The following is a 19,581-nucleotide window of genomic DNA, read 5'->3' as shown; positions in this document are numbered from 1 at the left end:
ATGCAACATGAAGTTGTGTTTGCGTATGTCACTCTACAAACTTCACAGGTCCAAAATGCTTCCCTGCACTAGACCCTCAGTCAGAGCCTGTACACACCCCCCCCCAGTGGTCCATCAATATTCTCCCTCTCTGTACACGTATCTCGCAAATAAAAGGACTCCTCACACGCTTCTCAGTGTGTGTGTGTAATTGCCTTTTGAAATATGACATATACACACACACACACACACACACACACACACACACACACACACACACACACACACACACACACACACACAACAGAGGAGAGGCCTTCAAATCCTCTACATGGTACAATAGTCAGAACTATTTGCTTCCATGGAAGCAACCATGTTTTCCCATATATGTCAGCTTATACGTATCATTTATATTTATATAGCTTTATACATACATTCTTTTTTACTAAATTCCTTTTTGTCCTGTGAAAAAGGAATTCCATCATCTGTAGCACCTCCCTCCATTTATCCAACCTCGTTTCCTCCTTCCTTCCCACCATTCCCATCCTGACGCTTTCTTACTTAAATGTCCTTCTTCAGTCTATTACACTATCTGAGACTACATGCACAGATTCACAGGGAAACACGCCTGCTCCACTCTCACTTTGTATTTCTATGAGATTACTGTAAGCTTGCCGATGGCTTCTGATATTTAATATATTTGGATGTCTTTGCTTTTGAAAACTGTAAACCAACAAGAGTTAATAGCTATCTAAACCGAGTTTATCACCCAGCATGGGTAATGAAAGTAAATCTGTGCATTTGCTCCTGTGTATTGTGGCAATGGCGTGAACATGGAGCAATGTTACAAAGAGGATGAGACATTTGTGTCCATCCCACTGCAGGAAAAGTGGCAGGAATCTAGTAGTTTTTGAGGAAAGGCCATCATGATAAAGGGGTGATTTTTGGAGTTTGGGGATGGAGAGAGGACCAGGATGTCAAAGAGTCTGGATATCTGAGTGATGTAATGAAATCTGATTCTGTACAGTGTTTGCAATTCCAGAAGCAAAAATAAAATCTGATTATCCAAGTGCAACAGAAAGCAAGAACCTGTTTAGTGTGTTTCATTTTTGTAAATCCAGAGGTCCAGTTGTCTGAGTCTTGTAGCTTGAGGTTAGGAGGATGAAGAGATGATGAAGAGGTGAAGATTACTGTCTACCTGTCAGAATATCCATCTTTCTCCCACATGCCCAGGTTTTTATGAGGGCAGTGGCGTTCTTGGGGAAAAGGCAGCAGGGGTTCGTTACTCATCCTCTGTGTTACGAGCGTGTGAATGCATACACGCAGGCCTCCTCCACCGCTATGACACCTCGCTGCCAAACACTTCCAGCACCAGCGGGGTCAGCTGCATGCTGTGCTCGGGCTGGAAGGAGAGCGAGCGGTACTGCTTGGAGTGCTCCTCGTTCAGGCTGCGCAGGTCAGCCAGCTTCTGGATCATCTTGGCGTAGAGCAGACGTCCACCTGGGTGGTTGACTCGGATGTAGGCCTGCAGCACTTCGGACAGGTCGTCCTGGAGCTGCTCGATGCGGGCATGGTCTTGGACACCGGGACGATCTGACATGGGAGAACAAAGAGGGTGGAGGGAGTGGAGAGTATAGCCCATCGTGAGCAAGGTCACACAACAAACGAGGTGGGGGCGTGGACAGAAAGGCAGAATCAGACAGAAGCACAGAGAAAATTAAAGAGGGAGCAGCAGGGTGAGATTGGAGACGGGAGGTGTGGGTGGATGGAACGAGAAAGAAAACATATTTCAGAACATTTAATTGTTTTGTTTTTGAAAATACTGAATTTAAATGTTAAGTAGTAATGCTACCAGCCTACAGACATGTAGGCTGGTATCATGCTCCCTGTTAATAAAAAGTTTGATTTGATCATAAAATTAATGTAATTATCATATCAATTACTTAACACTGTTGCCGAAAAGCGCTATATAAATGCAATCCATTATTATTATTATTATTATTACTTCTGTCTCATTTCTGTGTTAAATATGCTCCTCATGCTTGACTCAGACTTTAGGATCTTTATATACACGTGTACAAGACGTGATTAATGACGTGGGAGAATGTCTCTTTTCAGGAATGTTTGCTGTTATCTTCACTCTGTAATATCCTCTCTGCACTCAGCAGAGACAGCTGACGCACAGACGCTCTTACTGTCTCTTCAAGAAAAATGCATCAGCTGTCTAGTGTGCATTTCAAATTGAACCATAAACAGTTTTTTCATAGATTGTACAACAATGTTGCTGCTCTAACAGAAAACATTTACCTGCTTTGTATAAAATGTTGTGCAAAAGTTTTGAGCCATCCCTCACATTTTCTTGTAAGTTTGATAGTTAACCCAATCATAATGACCTATCAAGCATTCAAGCATAAAAAAGGCCTACATAATTCTAGCACCAACAAAGTGATTCCTCAGAAGATATTACCCATCACCCCAGACACGCCGGTACGTCGAGTCCATTTCACACTTTGCCTCTTTAAAACATGAAATGGACACACATGCACAAGCTGCATCACCAGCAGGGGGACTCAATATGTTTAAAGCAAAGAAGTAAAGAACAAAAAATGTATAAAGTGCACTTCAAGGTCCTTAATCATCAGAAACGACTATAAAGGAAATTTAAAAAAAAAATAGGAAAGAAAGCTTGCCTTGAGACTTCACAGTATTGCACAGTATTGTATATGAACAGGTTTATAAAAAGAACACTGTCTGCTATCAGTTAGTGTCTGAGACGTGTAAGGGCCATGGTGATGGGATGTTCTGGGTCTTGATCACGTCTGTCACTGTTAGTCTTTCTTATTACTGGATAAATATATTTTGAACCTTTTTCTTTTCTGTGTGCTTAGAAATCTGCACCACAGAGTGTGTACTGTAACTAAAGATGTGTAGATAACAAGTTTATATTGGATTACTTTCAACATAATAGCAACAGAGAACAAGGACAGAACTAATGATTTTGTTCCCTCCCTCAAAGAATTTAATTTCTAACTGCGGCTGCTTTCTAAGTGCTGTTGCTTTGATACAAATAGTGTGTCCCTGAGGCTCTCGAGTCTCAAGGAAAACAAAACAAACTGTTTTTGAAATGGTGTACATTCTCTACAAATGACCCTGCTGCTTGACAGATTCTTTCTGTGATTCAGGGATTTGATACTCCTAATGTTCATTCACTGGTTCAAACTTGTCACTTACAGCATGCAAACTTCTGCTTCCCACGCTGTTTTGTAACCTCATGCTTTAATGTACTGAACAGCACATTTGGTCTTCCAGGAAAAGCTTTTTCTTGTGTTACTGGCAGCACACGACTATAGGAGGAATCTAGGTCGGAAAGAGAATGCGACACACACCCTGCGCCATGCTGTTCACACTTTGATGATACGGTGTTGTTAGTAGTGAAACGAACCACTAACCATCTCTAATCTCTATTCTCAATCTTTAAAGCATGGCTCAGCTGGAAATACTCCAAGACAATGAAGGCACGGACGAACACGCAAACAGCAGCGGCAGTACCTGGGGAGAGCAGGCAGATGGCCATCAGTAGCACGTGCTCCTCCTCGTGCAGGTTGAGTTTCTTCAGACCGACTTGGAATTTCACCAGCGGCTCCAACAGCTCCAGAGTGTGACCCGCTGTGAAGGATGACACACACTCACTGTTAGTACATTGTGCTTATGAATGAAAACACACCTGGTCTCCATGTGTATTTCTATTTTGCGGACAGAGAACATCGCTACCTGCCCTTCATGTACCAGTGAATAAGCACAGAGTGTGCGCTTGTGGCTGAAAATACCTGAAATTGAAACCTCACAGTAATGTGCAAGTGTGCGTAAAAAGCCGAGTGTGGGGGATCCTTGTAAGACTGTTATATAAACTGGGAGAAAAATAATCCCAGCTGTGTCACCAGCTTCAACAATTAACACTCTATACCTGGGAGTGTGTAAAGCTATTATTCACCAATGCCTCCAGAGCAGTGACTCAAGAAGAGGAGTCCATGTTTTAAGAGTATATATAACAGATAAGCATGGTCTCTTACACGCTCTGTACATGCTTCTTTAAAAATACATACTGTAAACATGAAATGCAGTCACCGATGCTTTAGTTTTACTGTGCAGCTGCTACATGAATGAGAGGAAACCAACCCTTTGTCACATCGGTGATGCAATACTTAAAGTCAGGTCCTCCACAGCTCCAGGACATGTCTTCCAGACTGAATGACTGGTTTGAACGCAGCATGATGATCTCAATGGCACTTGACTTTAAAAGAGCGATCTGGTCCTCTGCTGTCAGGTCTCTGTACAACACACACAGTTACAGATAAAAGCATGAGTCACACTACACTGGTTCAGTCAGGCACAAGCACTGTCAAATCAGTGAATCTGGACCTGGGACAGAAGAAGAAGGTGTTTTCTTTGGTTTACTTTACTTTTTGAAGCCCTGAGAGAAATAGTGCCTTCATAATGCATTAACCATACAAAGTTATACATGTATAACTTCATGAATAACCCATACAAGAGCAAATAAAATAATAATAGATTATCATAAATTGTGAATTAATCATGGGTAAATATATTTAAAATACAGTTTTAACTGTAAAGTGTTTTGTTTAAAAACAAAAAGCCAAAGAAAGAAATAGTGCATGTAGTAAGTTTGGAAATGGGTCAGATTGTACTGTTATATAGCGGTACACGTGCACGGTAACAAACACTGGCTGCAAACAAACTTTACATTTTAATTGATGCAAATTAAGCGTGCCAATAAAAAACCCAAAACGTTCTCGTCCCCAGAATACACATGACCCTGTTCCATCTGACGAGTTCCACTTAACCACCTATATACACAAATAACTGTTCGTCTGTGAGGTAGAGAGATAGTAGAACAAGAAATAAAACAATGTATTTAACAGGTACTTTAGCAACAGAGATCTTTGCAAACAGAACTAAAAGTATGTGCATCTGCATTCACTGATGCAAGCAGATGCAAATGTAAGAGAACCACAGACCTTTTATCTACATGTTCATGCCATCACTGCTGAATGAAATCAGATTTTTTTTTCCTTTGTTTTTACATACCAAGGATCTAAACACTATTTAAATGTTTCTATAATTATGCCTACAGAAAGAAAAGAAAAAAAGAAAGTTGACAAAGAAATCCCAAACTTCTTCATTTGGGCCTCACAGCATAGAGCTTACTTATCCATGAGCCATTATTGTTTCCCAAGATGCAGACATGTATGCGTTATGCACACCCATGTGAGAGATACAGTATTCCATGTTTATTCTTCTATTTCATCGTCTCTGTATGTGCATACATTTACAAATTTATCTCTGCTCCGCATGTATTTATAAAGCTACAGCCTGTTCTGGAGTATTCTTGGAAGAGCATGTTTGTTTGGGGGTTGATAATAGCATCTCGCCTTACTCGGTAATGCCCAGCAAACAACCGGGCCCTTCATGTGGGTGGGGCATCGTCTATGTGCTACCCATTGGATGCACCAGAATTTACAATGCATCGGGAAAGTATTGACAGTGCTTCACCTGTTCTACATTTTATCATGTTACAGTCTTATTTCAAAATTAATTAAATTCATGTGCCACCTCAAAACTTTGGTGAAAAGAGCCCATAGTGAAAAAGTGAAAAAAGTTTGCTTGAAACTCTTGCAAATTTAATTTTAAAAATGAAAATATAACATGGATATACTGTAACGAGTCCATAAAAAAACATATCAGAAACTTAGTTAATGGCATTGAGAATAAGATTGCTAGAATATTAGCGACTTTATGGTATGAGACGTCTAGCAATCAGAGCCCCTCTGAGCCCAGCAATTTTCCTGCTTATCTCTAATTGGATCAGATTAAGCAGTCTGCTTTGTCTCTAAGACATTTCAATTACATTCACAACAAAGTATTCAAATTATATGTTCAGTCAGATTACTGAATAATCTGCCAATCACTTTATTGGTCTCATGTCTATGGAAATGAAATCTATGTGGGAAAAAAGAATCTGAAAATGTTCTTTAGAATCTTCCAGAGCCAAATTAGCAGATTCAGTTAATCCGTACATATTGAAAGTTAGAATGGCCAAATTTTTAGCATTTATGTTTATGTTTTGTTAGTGAATCAAATGATTAATCTACCGAAATAGCTGATCAGCTATTTTATCGGTGCATTGGGACCCACGTAAACCCAAATAAAGCTAACATTATATAGTGTTTAGCAACTGTTGGTAAATTATGGCAAATTAGATGAATCCATCTTTTTAAAAATATTAGTTACAAAAATAACAAAATGCTTTAATGTACTTTCTTGGCAAATCTCATTAGAGGCTTTAATTGGTACCTGAAGCCTGGGATCATCTTGGCAAAGCCTATAACCTTCTGAATGCTGTAGGACACCAGGTCAGCCAGGTGGGGCAGCATGGAAAGTTTTGTGTCCTCTTCACTGGAGTCTGGACTACTTGCGCCATCTTGGTACATCATTAACAGGTTGCTGAAGTTCATTTTGGTGTCCACTGACTCTGCTCAAGGAGGGGATTAGGAGACAAGTTGATAAAGGAGGAAGGGGGGGAAAAGGGAACAGGGTGGGGAAGGAAGGGAGGGATTACAAGAAAACATTTAGAACGGACAGAAATAGCAAAGAGCAAGTTACCGGTTACACAGCGGAGATGGCAAGTGAGTTCACCTTGAACCGATGGGTTTAAATAATAAATGCACCAAAGACTTAAGTAATTTAATGAAAGGTATTAAGTGTATTCTGTTTGGCCGATATGGCAAAGAAGCAACAAATTCTAAAAAAGATTGACACACAGCAGCTCAAGATCAGTACAATCACTACAGCTTCACTGTGGAGCATCAGTGATTCAGTATATGACTAACAGTGGGCAGAAGCACCCCTCATATTTCTTGTAACTGCAAATATGAGTATTCCTTTATTGGGTCTGTTTGTTTTCCACAGTGGGTATGATCCAGGAGCTCACTGACAATGCAGCTGGTGTGATACAACCGCAAAATGGAGCTTAGTTATTATTATTTTTAATCAACAGATCTCTTCACAGCTGGGTCCTTGTGTCCTAACCCTGATTGATAAAACACACAAGAGAAGAGGGACCCTTTATTGTCTCACCAGGTGAGTGGTTGAATGCGTCAGACGAGGCATCAGAGAGTGAGTGAAGAGAGGCAGCTCTGCTGGCACTGCGTGTAACCGGGCCTTCGCGTACCGGGGGCTGCAAACACACACACAAGCATTAATATTACCCAGTGCTGCTGGGCTTGTTTTCATGGGCTCCAAAAGTCCAAGTAATCACAACACACCACAGGTCTGTGTCACAGGAGCAGGGAGTGCTGGAACTGTTCTTTTTCTATTTGAGGTTTTACTCAGAATAGCAGTCGCAATAATAAAGTAATAAAGCTTCACATAATAGAATTAGAAATGTCAGGTTTGCCGCACAGTGTTCACCGTGTTCTGAAAATTTCCTGTATGTACTGGGGTTACCAAAAAAAAACAAAGAACAAGCAAAAACAGCCCCTGCCTCACCAGCAGCTGATGTAATCACTGATCACTGAAGAACACTTTGATGAATTTCAATAAAGCCCACGTTTCAACAACAGTGAACTATTAAACAGCTAACCTGGTCGGCACACATGGCACAACACTGTTGCTCTATTAGCTCTATTTTTGTAAATCATGTTCTCAAATTCTCATTACTCATTCAAAAATATTTGCTTCATTGTTACTTATAATTATTTTCTGTGAAAAATATGCATAAGTGGAAACTGTGATTAAAGTATGTCACCTCACATATACATGTCCAGCTCAAGTCAGTGTAATTGTGTAAGAGTTAACGCTCAGTAATAATGAATGGGGCTTGCTGTGGTGTTAACACATTGCAGCAATTCCTGATGTTTTACTGCAGACAAATTTAATCTAATCATATTCATTAGGCACAAAGTAAAAGACAGATCTGATTCCATGCTTTCACCCTGTGTGTACCAGGTCATGACACATGACACCTGGTACACCCATAGTCATTTGGAAAACAAAATGAATTTGCTCCACTAATCATAAAGTGAGCTGTCACTGTCCTAGTAGGGCCTGCTGTGGTTTTACCCTGTATGGTCGTGGGTAAGGTGCTAGCCTTTTTCTACAGCTGACTCTACTCAGCAATTAAGACCAGAGAATAGAGAGCGCTAGTGCAGGGGTGTCAAACATAAGGCCTCCGGACCAGAGTCAGCCCAGCAAAGACTCCAGTCAGACCCACTGGAAGGCTGGAAAACGTGAAAGAGGGGCATACATTTTTGGACTTTTAACTGTAAGTTTTACAGTTTCTCCTCCCCCATGGTCGTTCATGCTAAATCAACTGAACTAAGTAGTACATAAACAATTACATGACAGAAATGTTTCTGTCATTAACCATCTATAGAAATATAGAAACTTTATGTTTTAGAAATACAGGAGACTCTGGGCAGTGAGCTACTTTTTTCTGTAATTTTGCACATTTTTCATGTCGAAACCTGAGACATGCAGTTAAAATTGCACATCTCAGTGATTTCATGTGTAGTTAAACATCTTTGCACTGAAAGAGAGGAGATTTTCCTTTATCCCATCTTAAGGTCAAACTGGGCTTTATGTGGCCCATGACGCCAGAGTGCCAGAGAGGCTTTTGTTATGTTTTCTTTCTTTTGAAGGCGATAGCAGCTCGTCCATCTCTTTAAGTTTAATTATTCATTTTTTAAAACTTTAACAATTTTCCTTCCATGTCTCTTTTTTTCAAACCGGACACTTTTTACTTTCCCACACCCCTTGGACTTTTTCAGGAGAACTTAACAAGTGGGGGCTTGTCTCAGATTTTAACCCAGGACCTCTGGCAGGTGTGAAGAAAGAAAGTAACTTTTCACAGGACTAACCCTAAAGCGTGTGAAGTCAGAATAGGAGGCATCGTAGGTCTTGTGGTGAGCTTCCACCAGGCAGGAGATGATCCGAGCCTGTTCCTCATTCAGCTGGGGCCTCATGGCCTCTCGGGCTGCCTCCTCCTCTTTTCTCTTCATTATCATGTCCCTTTTCCGTTGAACCTCTTCATCTGTCAGTATGACTGCAATGGAAGATAGAATAAAAGACACATCAAAACATTTTACAAAGAAATTATGAAAAAGAAGCAAAATCAAGTTAGGAGTTAAAGGAAAGCAATTCCTGTGTGGTACCTTAGATAATAGTTAAGGCATCATTACCAACTTTCATAGATGAAATCTGAGAAAGTCAGCAATAAAAGTAGCTAAGGGCGATGTAATGTAAGCCCCAAATATTTCCATCCCAGGTTACCATTGCATCGCTTCAAGTTGGCAAGCAGAAAAACCTGTCATGTCTCTGGTCTTTTCATTCAGATGACGCGGTTAATGTTAGATATTTAAGTGCCTTTTTCCTTATTCATGCTGCCCGACAGAAGCTGCAGGCAGTGCGGCGCAGTGGTGCAGAACAGAATAGACTTACTGCTTATAATGACTCTTGACTCGATGAGACGGTTGCTTGGGAATTCCTGGGTTTGCACGCACACGTTTTAGAGCCTTACATTGCTTTCTAATTATAGACTATCAAAACATATTATTTACTACAGATTGCCGCTGACCTGCATTTGTCTGCTTTGGATTTTAAACATGATATACAATGACAGATGGCCGTGAATCCTCTGACAAAATCTGATCCCTTTGACTAGGCAAACCATGATAGATGATGATAAAATTGTATTAGAAAATAAGATCACTGTCAACATTTCCTGAAGTGGCTAATCTCTGGTTTTACATTACAATACAATGGTCCTGCCACAAGGGATTCATAAATACCATATTTGATACATGGGTTTTGTGAGTTTATGTAACATCTTGTCAGAAGTTTTTTTCACCCCTAAAAAAACCATAAATAAATCGCAAAATAACACATTGCAGTAAATTACACAAAAATGCCAGCAATGGTAGCAAAAATGATACAAATTAAACTGATCATTAATTTCTTTTTTTTTAATTAAACAAAAGGTTCAATAAACACTCCAGTTTCAGTTTCTCTTTTAAATGAGCATCTGGATATTTGTCTAATTGAAGGGGCACCTGATTGTAATTTAAATTATTGAAGATAACGTTTTCAGAAATGCTAAAAATACTGGTAAATATTTTTACAGTTAGTATTTATGTTATCTGAAGTTGGAGCCCATGGGTCACTGTAGTCACTGCTGAAGCATTCCACTGACCTATGAATGCCTTGGCCCATATTATACCTTTGACTCTGCGCCATAGTAAACGATTACCCATGAAGAGCTCAACTGGGCAGACAGACAGTGTGATTGCCAGACAGGCTGCGACTGCCAAGAAGAGACAGACTGTCATGGCTGAAGCCCAAAAAGATGAGGCTGCAATCTGACAGCTACAGAAAAACTGTTTTGTTTACGTTTTATGCACAATTAATTTAGTCTAATCACATTATGCAGTTTTTTTTAATTGTTTAGTATTTATAGCATGTGCAATTTTTAAAAGACAGGGAACTTTTGTAATTCAGCTGTAGCCTTTCTAATTTTTAAATACATCTTTGGATCAAAGGTACAAGGATAGCAAATATTTATGTACTTTAGAGCTTAAGAGACCAATTATATGTCATGGCTGACTGTAAATTAAATAGAACTCAGAAAACACACACTTCATCTTGAATACTGGTTGTTTCCCTGGAAGTTGTAAACAACTAATTTTAAAGTGAACTTTCTGTAATTGCACCCTGGACTGCAACCACAGAAGCAGCGTTACATAATCAAATGATTGGGTGATGCAGAGACCAACGACAACAACAAATACTACTACTTGAGGCTTAAAAAGGCAATTCAATAAGCTTGACTGCTTAGCTAACTAGGTTTTACTAGGCTTTCATCTCTTTTAACTGACTGTAATTAATTAGGCTTTGGCTACACTCCGGTGTCCATCCAGTCACAAGCCAGGACTGTCTTGAACCACTCCTTGTGGTGAAGACATCCAAATAACTCAATCGTGAATGGGCACAATTTGGTCAAGTTTGGCACCAGCCGTCAAAGAAGCTATTCTAAAGCCCAGAACATGATTGAACCGGTTTCCAGCCAAGTTTGAGGACTGGATGGAATCATTAAGGCTTTCCACAAAAAACAACCAACCATCAAAGGAACATCTTGACCACCCCACAGCACTTGGCAGGCAGCAGCAGTTTACCAAAAGAAAGTTTGCTGTTTGTAAAGTCAGTGATTGGATGTGGTGAAGTGCCCAGAGTGGCAGAGGAGAGCAAAGAGAGAAAGGCTGAAAGAAAGAAAGGCAAACTGTGATGGGGGCAATTAATTAAAATCCAACAAGTTTTGGTCAACACCGGTCCTGTTCCCTGGCAATAAGCGAGCAGCAGAGTGCCCCTGTGGTGGAGGCCCAGAGGTTCCCAGCAGGCTTATTCATAAACCAGCCAACCAACCACTTAAACACAATTGAGACTTCTAATACTCCAATTTGGTGAGATATATGTCAAGGTGGTTCTGGTGACCAATACTGTTGCAGCACTTACTGCACTTACTATTTAGACAGGAAATAGCCCATTAGATTCATGACGATGAAGCTGGGAGATCAAGCTTTTAGTTTTGGATCCACACCATTTCCCTCTGTTTAACATGTTTGGTCCACAAAGTGAGCATCTGGCAATTCTGGTTACATCGAACAAGAGTAAAGGTTGTCAAAAGGACAGAATACAAAAACATTAGAGAAAGGGTGAAGAATTTAAATTAGGGAACTGATGGGCTTGGCAACAGCAGGCGAGAATCCAGCCACCTAAACGGTAAAATGTTTCAGAAATTCTCCTTAACTTCTAATCCTGTTACAAATAAGCACCCACCCAAGGATAAGCACACAAAAATACACAAACACTGCAAGTATTATGACACACACACACACACACACACAGGCGTGGGGGAGGGGTGTCCTGGCATCCACCTAACCTCTGTCAAATAAGGACAGCATAGGGGTGTTTACTATGAACTCAGCTGGCACAAATACCAGAGGGCAAACACACACACGGAGTTCTAATCTGAATGGCGGTGAAGCTTAGACAAAGCCGTCAGAATAAAAAGGATAGAATACAGAGACAGAAACACATACACACCAACACTGATGCTAACTGAACTGTGTGAATGAAAAGACTCGTTCAAATTCATTTATTACATGTTATCCTCAAAAACAAAAGAAAAAAAACAAACAAAAAAAATCCTGAAACCTAATCCTTATGTTATTTTATTTCCATGGAAATAAAAGCTGACAAAGACATAATATTTTTTTATGAAAATACCTTTGAGTCAGAAGTTTTAACGCAACCGCAGCGAGGCCGCCTGATGAAATAAATCACAAACAGCTGGGATTGGCGCATAAGAACCGCATGGAGATATATGCACAGAACGAGTTATCAGAGTTATCTTCTTTGTCATACAAGCAAAATTACCCTAAAAACAATGCTTTGAAAACTACCACGAGCACTTGTTTGTTCTCCTTTATCAACTCGACATATCACTTTAAATAAATAAAAAATAAATAAATGTTTGAGTAGATAGAATGCTGTATCTGGCTCTTTGTTGGGATCAGTTTGAATTTTCAGTAATCTGCGGGTATGTTATCACAACAAAGACACATCAGTAAAGATAACTGTACTCTTTTATAACTGGAGGTACACACAGCAGTCCATATACACTTTGATCTTATCTTCTACAGGGTGGGCCATTTATATGGATAAACCGTAATAACATGGGAATGGTTGGTGATATTAAAGTCCTGTTTGTGGCACATTAGTATATGTGAGGGGGCAAACTCCTCAAGATGGGTGGTGACCATGGTGGCCATTTAGAAGTCGGCCATCTTGGATACAACTTTTGTTTTTTCAATAGGAAGAGGACCATGTGACACATCAAACTTATTGGTAATGTCACAAGAAAAACAATGGTGTGCTTGGTTTCAACATAACTTTATTCTCTGATGTAGAAACTTGTAAATAACTCAAGAAAGAAGCCAACTGTATGTATGTTGCTGAAGCTCCAAGGTGCATACACTACATAATTTTTATTCAATTCAATTTTATTTGTATAGCGCCAAATCACGACAACAGTTGCCTCAAGGTGCTTTATATTTCAAGGTAGACCCTACAATAATACATACAGAGAAAACCCAACAATCATATGACCCCCTATGAGCAAGCACTTTAGCGACAGCAGGAAGGAAAAACTCCCTTTTAACAGGAAGAAACCTCCTGCAAAACCAGGCTCAGGGAGGGGTGGTCAGCTGCAGTGACCAGTTGGGGTGAGAGAAGGAAGACAGGATTTTATATTGTACAAGAATGCATGCATTTTTGCATGCACTCTTGTACATGTTATCTATTGATAATATATTAATATTTTTAACAGTTACTCTATTCACAGAATGCTAATAATCTGACTCGATTCAGTCGTGTGAACTGGGCTTTAGTGTCAAGCTTGCTAGCATACAGTCCTGCTACATTTCTTTTCAGTGTCAATGACACAATTGCAGTTGGTATTAATACGTCTCTTCTATAACAGATTTATCATTACCAAAGATCTGAGGCTTTAACATAGCATACAACGGATATTTATTTGGAAAAATTGCTTCGCAGGCACAATAGAGACAAGCAGAGCAGCTGTAATTCCCAGTAGTGAATACAGTGGGCTGCGTTTTCCCCACAAACCTGTGTATAAGCTCTGACAAAGAGACCATTTTATCCACATAAGAGTCCCTGTCGCTCTCTAACTTCTTGCTCTCTCTTCGCTCTTCTTTCATCAGACACAAACAGACACTGCAGTGTGGTATGTCTATTTATGGTGAACACGGTGGCAATCACCAGTCTGAATTGTGCCCTGCATCATCTCTCTTACACACACACACACACACACACACACACACACACACACACACAGTCTTTTTGTGAATGAAATGGAAGCTCAACAATTCTGTCTCTTTGAAGAAAGCGAGCCATTGTTGAAAAGTACTTTAACCCCTCCTGGCTTCCTTCCTTCTTTCCTTCCTTCCCCCCTTCCTTCCTTCCTTCCCACTTGCTCTCTTATTTACCTCTTGTCATCTACAACTTGTTACAATTATGCTCATGCAGTGATGCTGGCGGTACTTTCTATTACTATATAGTTAGTTTTAATGTGACTGAAATGCACACTGGCTTGTAACATTAAAGTCCCTATTTTTCATTTAAATAAGTTGGATGCAGGACCGTTGATGTAAGCACTGTATAATATGATCGTTTGTAAACATGCAAAATAACTATGGTAGCCACTGCGCATCAAATGCTATTTTGTGTTAACAAAAGGTGAGGTGATGGCTCATTTTCCCTTGACAGCACCTTCTTCTTGTGTTACACCCAGGCCTGCTGCTGCATGCATAACCAACACAGTTAAATGCAGAACACTATCAAACTGAAAATACAAGACAATATTACTTCAGTAACTGATTACAATGCTTTAATCCTACCAACTAAACTTCACTAACTACAGAAGCCCTAATCTGGAAGGCTATAAGGAGAATTAACAACATTATTAAGTTCAGCAACAATCTGACCCACGACTGAGTTTGCCACATGGTGCAAACCTTATGATATCTACTTCCTGTAAATTTGATCAATTTACACCAAAACCATTTATGCTATTGGCTGATTTTCCATCCCAGCTACAGAAATAAAATAATTATTACAGATCAATTGTCTTTTGTGCAGCGGTGGCCTTGGTTTCTAATTTAAGCAGTGACACAGAAGCAGCATCAGACCAGCTGCTCAGTATCTCAGATACGAACATGAATATTACATCAAAGGTAAGTCAAGCAGGAGCAAAGCTGTTAATGCTGGCTTTAATATCAGCCTCAGTATCACTCTGCAAAGGCATATATCAAAGTCCAGCACAAACATCAAATAATAGCATGATTTTTAATCATAATCTTGATCTTGAAGCTATCGTAATTTTTCCATCTATAGTCATATAATTTATAAAAAGAATATTATTTCAGTGTATCTTACTGAAATAAAAAAGTGCTTTGTCTATATGCCCATTTGTTTATATGCTTTGTCCTCATTAACAAAGCATATATTCAACCCCACAGTTGAATATATAAACCAGCAGGTTTAACTCTGATACCCAGCCCAGTAACTTACAACTAATCATTAAAAAAAGGATCACTTACATACAAGATACTTTAGTCATGTTTTACATGTCAAGCAATGGCACCAACAACATAAGTACTGTTAGACTATTAGAGGTCATAAATATCAACTTACACTCTTTCATCATGCCGATGTCAATGCAGCGTTTAAGACGACAGGCCTGGCAGTGACGCCGGTTGTCCTTAGTGATGGTGCAGCTCCCGTTAAATGGACAGGTGAAGGAAGCTTTACGTTTCATGCTGCGCCTATGAAGAACCACAAAGAATCAGTTACTCATTTGGGATCATTTATTATTTATAACATAAGCGATATACTACTAAAAACAGGCATTTCTGGTGATAACCCAGCAACAGATGAACTGTACATACTACTGAAATGTAGACATCCAAAATTTTAAAGTTAAAAAGAGAAGGCCTAAGCCAAAAGATTAAATCCATTTTATACTGTACAGATATACTCTGTGGTGCCAAAAACATGATTTGCTGGGACATGAATTTAAAAAAATCCTTTTAGTTTCACAACATTTCTGAAACTGGGACATTTGGTCTCTTAAGTCGTGTGGGTTACATACTTCTGTGATGAGATTAAGGTCTGAGTTTGAAGACAAAGATAAGAAACACAATACAGATGAATTGAGTTGTTTCCGAGCAGTTTTTGTGGTTTGGTGTGGCACCTTGTGGGGAAGCCACAGCTTGTGTAACAATGGGTGTTGGTTAGCAACAGTGTTTAAGTGGGTGGTGCGCAACAAAGTAACATCCACATAAATACCAACAGGCAACGTTTTCCATTGTAACAAGACGGTCATTTACTTCAGCTGTCAGTGATTTTCACACTGTGGCTGAATAGTATACATACATTAAAATATCACTGTTTGAGTAATGGGCAAGAAAAAGGAGAAGAGAGATGAGGAAGAAAATGAAAAATAACAGGACTGTGGTGAACACTGAATAATTTATAATCTTCTGAAAGCACTGCAATCGTTGTCATGCAGCCAGGCAGAAACAGACAAACTATACCTCAGTGTCAACAATAATGCACTCTTCATTAACATGCAGGCAGTAATATCTACAGTTATGATGTAAACTCAGATTGGCAATGTTCAATAAACAGAATGATCATTTTCTTTTCCCATAAGCTATTGAATATACAACTTCATTTATTTTAAACTAGCAAGACCCAGAAGTATACAACAGAAGGTCCCTTTGCTGTTTGAAAGTAAAAACATAACAGCTTTTATTTCTTATCTCAAACTTCTTATTTCTAAGTTTCACTATTTTAACTTGATTAATGGTCCTTTTGGCAGAAATGTGCAAACAACATTATTAAGGGGGCAAACAAACCCCCAAACCAGAGACTGAAATACCCAGCAGGATGTATTCACATTGCCTGGACCCAGAAACACCCTACACTCAGCAGAAACATACACCAAAACGCAAAACAGGCAACATGCAAAAACATCAACTGAAGTATGAAACTCACCTGAAGAACCCTTTGCAGCCCTCACAGGTCATGGCATTGAAGTGGAAGCCGGTGGCCTTGTCCCCGCAGACGCCACAGATCCTGGGGGCATTGCGATCGAACTCCTCCGGCCCGACCACTGACGTCGTCACCGTCATGGGCTCCATCACTAAGGAGAAAAGACAGTAGAGGTTACCACTGCGGCTCCATGCTGTCTTGGTCACAAAAATTCAAAAAGACATTAAAGTCAGCATAAATACTCTAAGCACAGATCCATAAAAAAGCCAACCTCAAATAAGCTTAAAAATCTCTTTGCCTGTGTCTTCTGTGGGAGTCTTTGACTGTGTGCTCGACAGAGAGGTGAAGTGTGTATTTTTCTCTCTTATACAAACAGGTGTTGGGTTATTAGCATATTTAGCAAAAGGCATTGACAGTCACACTCTGCATTGTGCAGCTATTGGCTGAATGGGTCTGCAGGGACAGCCACAGCCACACACACACACACACACACACACACACACACACACACACACACACACACACACACACACACACACACACGCCTCAAGAATTTTCAAATTACTGTGTTAATGGCAAAAAGAATTAATGACAGAACAGCGTACATTTGAAGAGGCTGTGAAAAGACTGATGCATTTAATACTGCCAAGATGAAACATTCTCTGCCATCGGAATTTTTCCAGCACATCCACCATCTGGCTTTCCTCTGAGAGATATGCAGGAGTAGTGTAACAAAAAGTTACTGGCAACTGTGACCAAAATAATACCAGCAACAGTCTTTTTTTTCTCCAAATGCAACTTTGTCTAAAGTCTGACTAAGACCAAGACTTTCTGGACGACAGTGCCTCTATTTATAGATTTTGTGGGGTGGATGATTTTAAAATGATAGACAGCAAATCTCCCCCCTTATGAACCAGCATGTAAACTAGCACAATTGCCCACAATCATCACGAAAACACCATTTAAAGGAAAAATGTTTGGAGGAATGGTGCTCCACCCATCACTGTATGGGTTTCCAGAGATTTGAAGAATCAATGACAAGAATCACTAAAGCTGTTTTTGTGGCCCACTAACTTAATAAATCGCTTGATGTTTTTCATTTAATTTAATTCCCCATTCATCTGTGCATTGATTAAAGTATTGTATTTTCATCAAGTCAACTCATTTGGCTTAATGGTTAATATTTCTTTTTCTCTTTGTGTTTAAAAGGTTTTCATTTTTTTTTATTCACTGTTTTCGCAGTGCACATATGACAAACACCCCGCTACTTATGCAAGTCTTAAAAAGCATTAAAACAGAACATAAACTTTTTACCGCCTTTCATGTTCATTCTATGACATGTTTATTGCGCCTTTAGACTCAAATTGAATTTCTCTTTAAACTTTTTATGATTCTGTCTTCACTGTCTTTGTCCCCTTGTGTTGCCTATGTAATAATCGTATAGATAGTGGTGTTGACTTCCAAGAGTAAAATTTGAAACATGTTGAAATTAATTTGATTTTTAAGAATAAAGTTCTTGAAAAAAGTGAAACAAAACTGTAGAAAATACAAGGAAAAAAACAAAGATGGAGATTTCAATGTGACATATAAATGAGTAGTGTGTTGGAGCCTGCTGATAAACAGCACTACAGAGGGGGAGGTCAAGTTAGGGGAAGACAACAAAATGAGGACAAAGAGAGGGGGCTGCATGCACTGAAGTAAGGAGCAGCAGGAGTCACGTGGCTGCAGAATATAGCCGGGGAGGAGCTGACGTTCATAGAAGTAGAAGCTGTAACACCAGTTCCCAGGAAAACATAAACCCACAGACACGTGAGCTGGGAGCTTCTGGCTGTGAAGACATCACTCCACTTACCCAGAATACACTGTAGTGGGAGTGCAGGTCACACACCAGCAAAGCTACAAACATACTTAATACTGAAGGAATATTACTTTAACACACGTTCACCATCTAAACCTGGCTCGTATGTATCGGTGTTTACATATCAGTGATTTCCTCTAACAGTGCTTGTGCATGTGTGTGTGTGTTGGGGTGGTTGGATAGGACAGATCTGCACACACACATACACACAAACACACACACAGACACAAGACCTCTACCATTAGTCATCCTGTCACAAAAACAGCTTTGTTTACTGATGTAGCAGCAGGTGAATAATGAAATAATTAGAGAAGGTAAAGCAGGGAGACAGTGTGTCAAACCTCTCAACAGATCTAAAAAAACAAAAAACACCATAACACCACAACCCGCACTTTCATTAATAGCGCTGATTAACAACAATGCGATTCAGCCGCAGGTATGTAATTAACAACTCAAACGGTACTTCTCCTTTAAACACTTTCCCCCTTTTGTGTTTTCTCTCGTTTGTCATTTGTAACACTGCTTAATAACTGCCATTTTATTTATTCACAGCGAGCATGATTAGCTGATAGAGATGACAGCCCTTTTTTCTTCTTTTTTCTCTTGTCCCTCTCCTTTTTTCTTTCTTTCTTTTTTTTTTTACCTGGCAGGTTATTCAGTCTCTCCTCTTGTCTAATCCTGTTACTGAAACCACCTTAATCTCATCATCATTATCTTTCCTTTAAAACAGCAGTTAGATCTGCAAATCACTTTTTCCACAAATCTGGAATCATACTTGAAATGTGTGATAACTAAGATAATTGATGGAATAGTGCTACCGCAGTCTGCCAGAAGTCTTTGTGCTTTGTTTGGATTCATTTTAGCAATTTTCAGGGTTTTGCACGCTTACTAGGTATAAGCTGGTATAACATTTACACCCCTAAAACAAACTGAACTGGATTAAGGGAGCTAACACAGGCAATATTTCTGGACAGAGCAGTTCAGCTGTGAATAATGAATTCTAACTATGAATACAATTTTGCCATTTTGCCTTAACC

The 19,581-nt window shown here is 39.6% G+C and overlaps 1 protein-coding gene across 2 annotated transcripts in view; it reads right to left on the bottom strand.

The window, feature by feature from the left end:
- Positions 1 to 247: 247 nt before the first annotated feature.
- LOC102216220 (vitamin D3 receptor A) overlaps positions 248 to 19,581 on the bottom strand; it is a 93,740-nt gene continuing 74,406 nt past the window's right edge. For both annotated transcript variants that reach the window (XM_005730847.1, XM_005730846.1), the window contains 8 exons: positions 16,690 to 16,837; positions 15,325 to 15,455; positions 8,916 to 9,100; positions 7,135 to 7,234; positions 6,352 to 6,529; positions 4,156 to 4,307; positions 3,529 to 3,645; positions 248 to 1,572 (listed from right to left, as the gene is read on the bottom strand). In XM_005730847.1, the coding sequence (XP_005730904.1) occupies positions 1,319 to 1,572; positions 3,529 to 3,645; positions 4,156 to 4,307; positions 6,352 to 6,529; positions 7,135 to 7,234; positions 8,916 to 9,100; positions 15,325 to 15,455; positions 16,690 to 16,835 (1,263 nt within the window). In that variant the 5' untranslated portion in view covers positions 16,836 to 16,837 and the 3' untranslated portion in view covers positions 248 to 1,318. The remainder of the gene's footprint in view (positions 1,573 to 3,528; positions 3,646 to 4,155; positions 4,308 to 6,351; positions 6,530 to 7,134; positions 7,235 to 8,915; positions 9,101 to 15,324; positions 15,456 to 16,689; positions 16,838 to 19,581) is intronic.

This window comes from Pundamilia nyererei, unplaced genomic scaffold (genome assembly GCF_000239375.1).
Source record: "Pundamilia nyererei isolate P.nyererei 1_Seehausen unplaced genomic scaffold, PunNye1.0 scaffold00039, whole genome shotgun sequence".
Taxonomy (NCBI): Eukaryota; Metazoa; Chordata; class Actinopteri; order Cichliformes; family Cichlidae; genus Pundamilia; species Pundamilia nyererei.
Note: the sequence above shows the minus strand (reverse complement) of the source record. Positions and strands in the feature narration are given on the sequence as shown.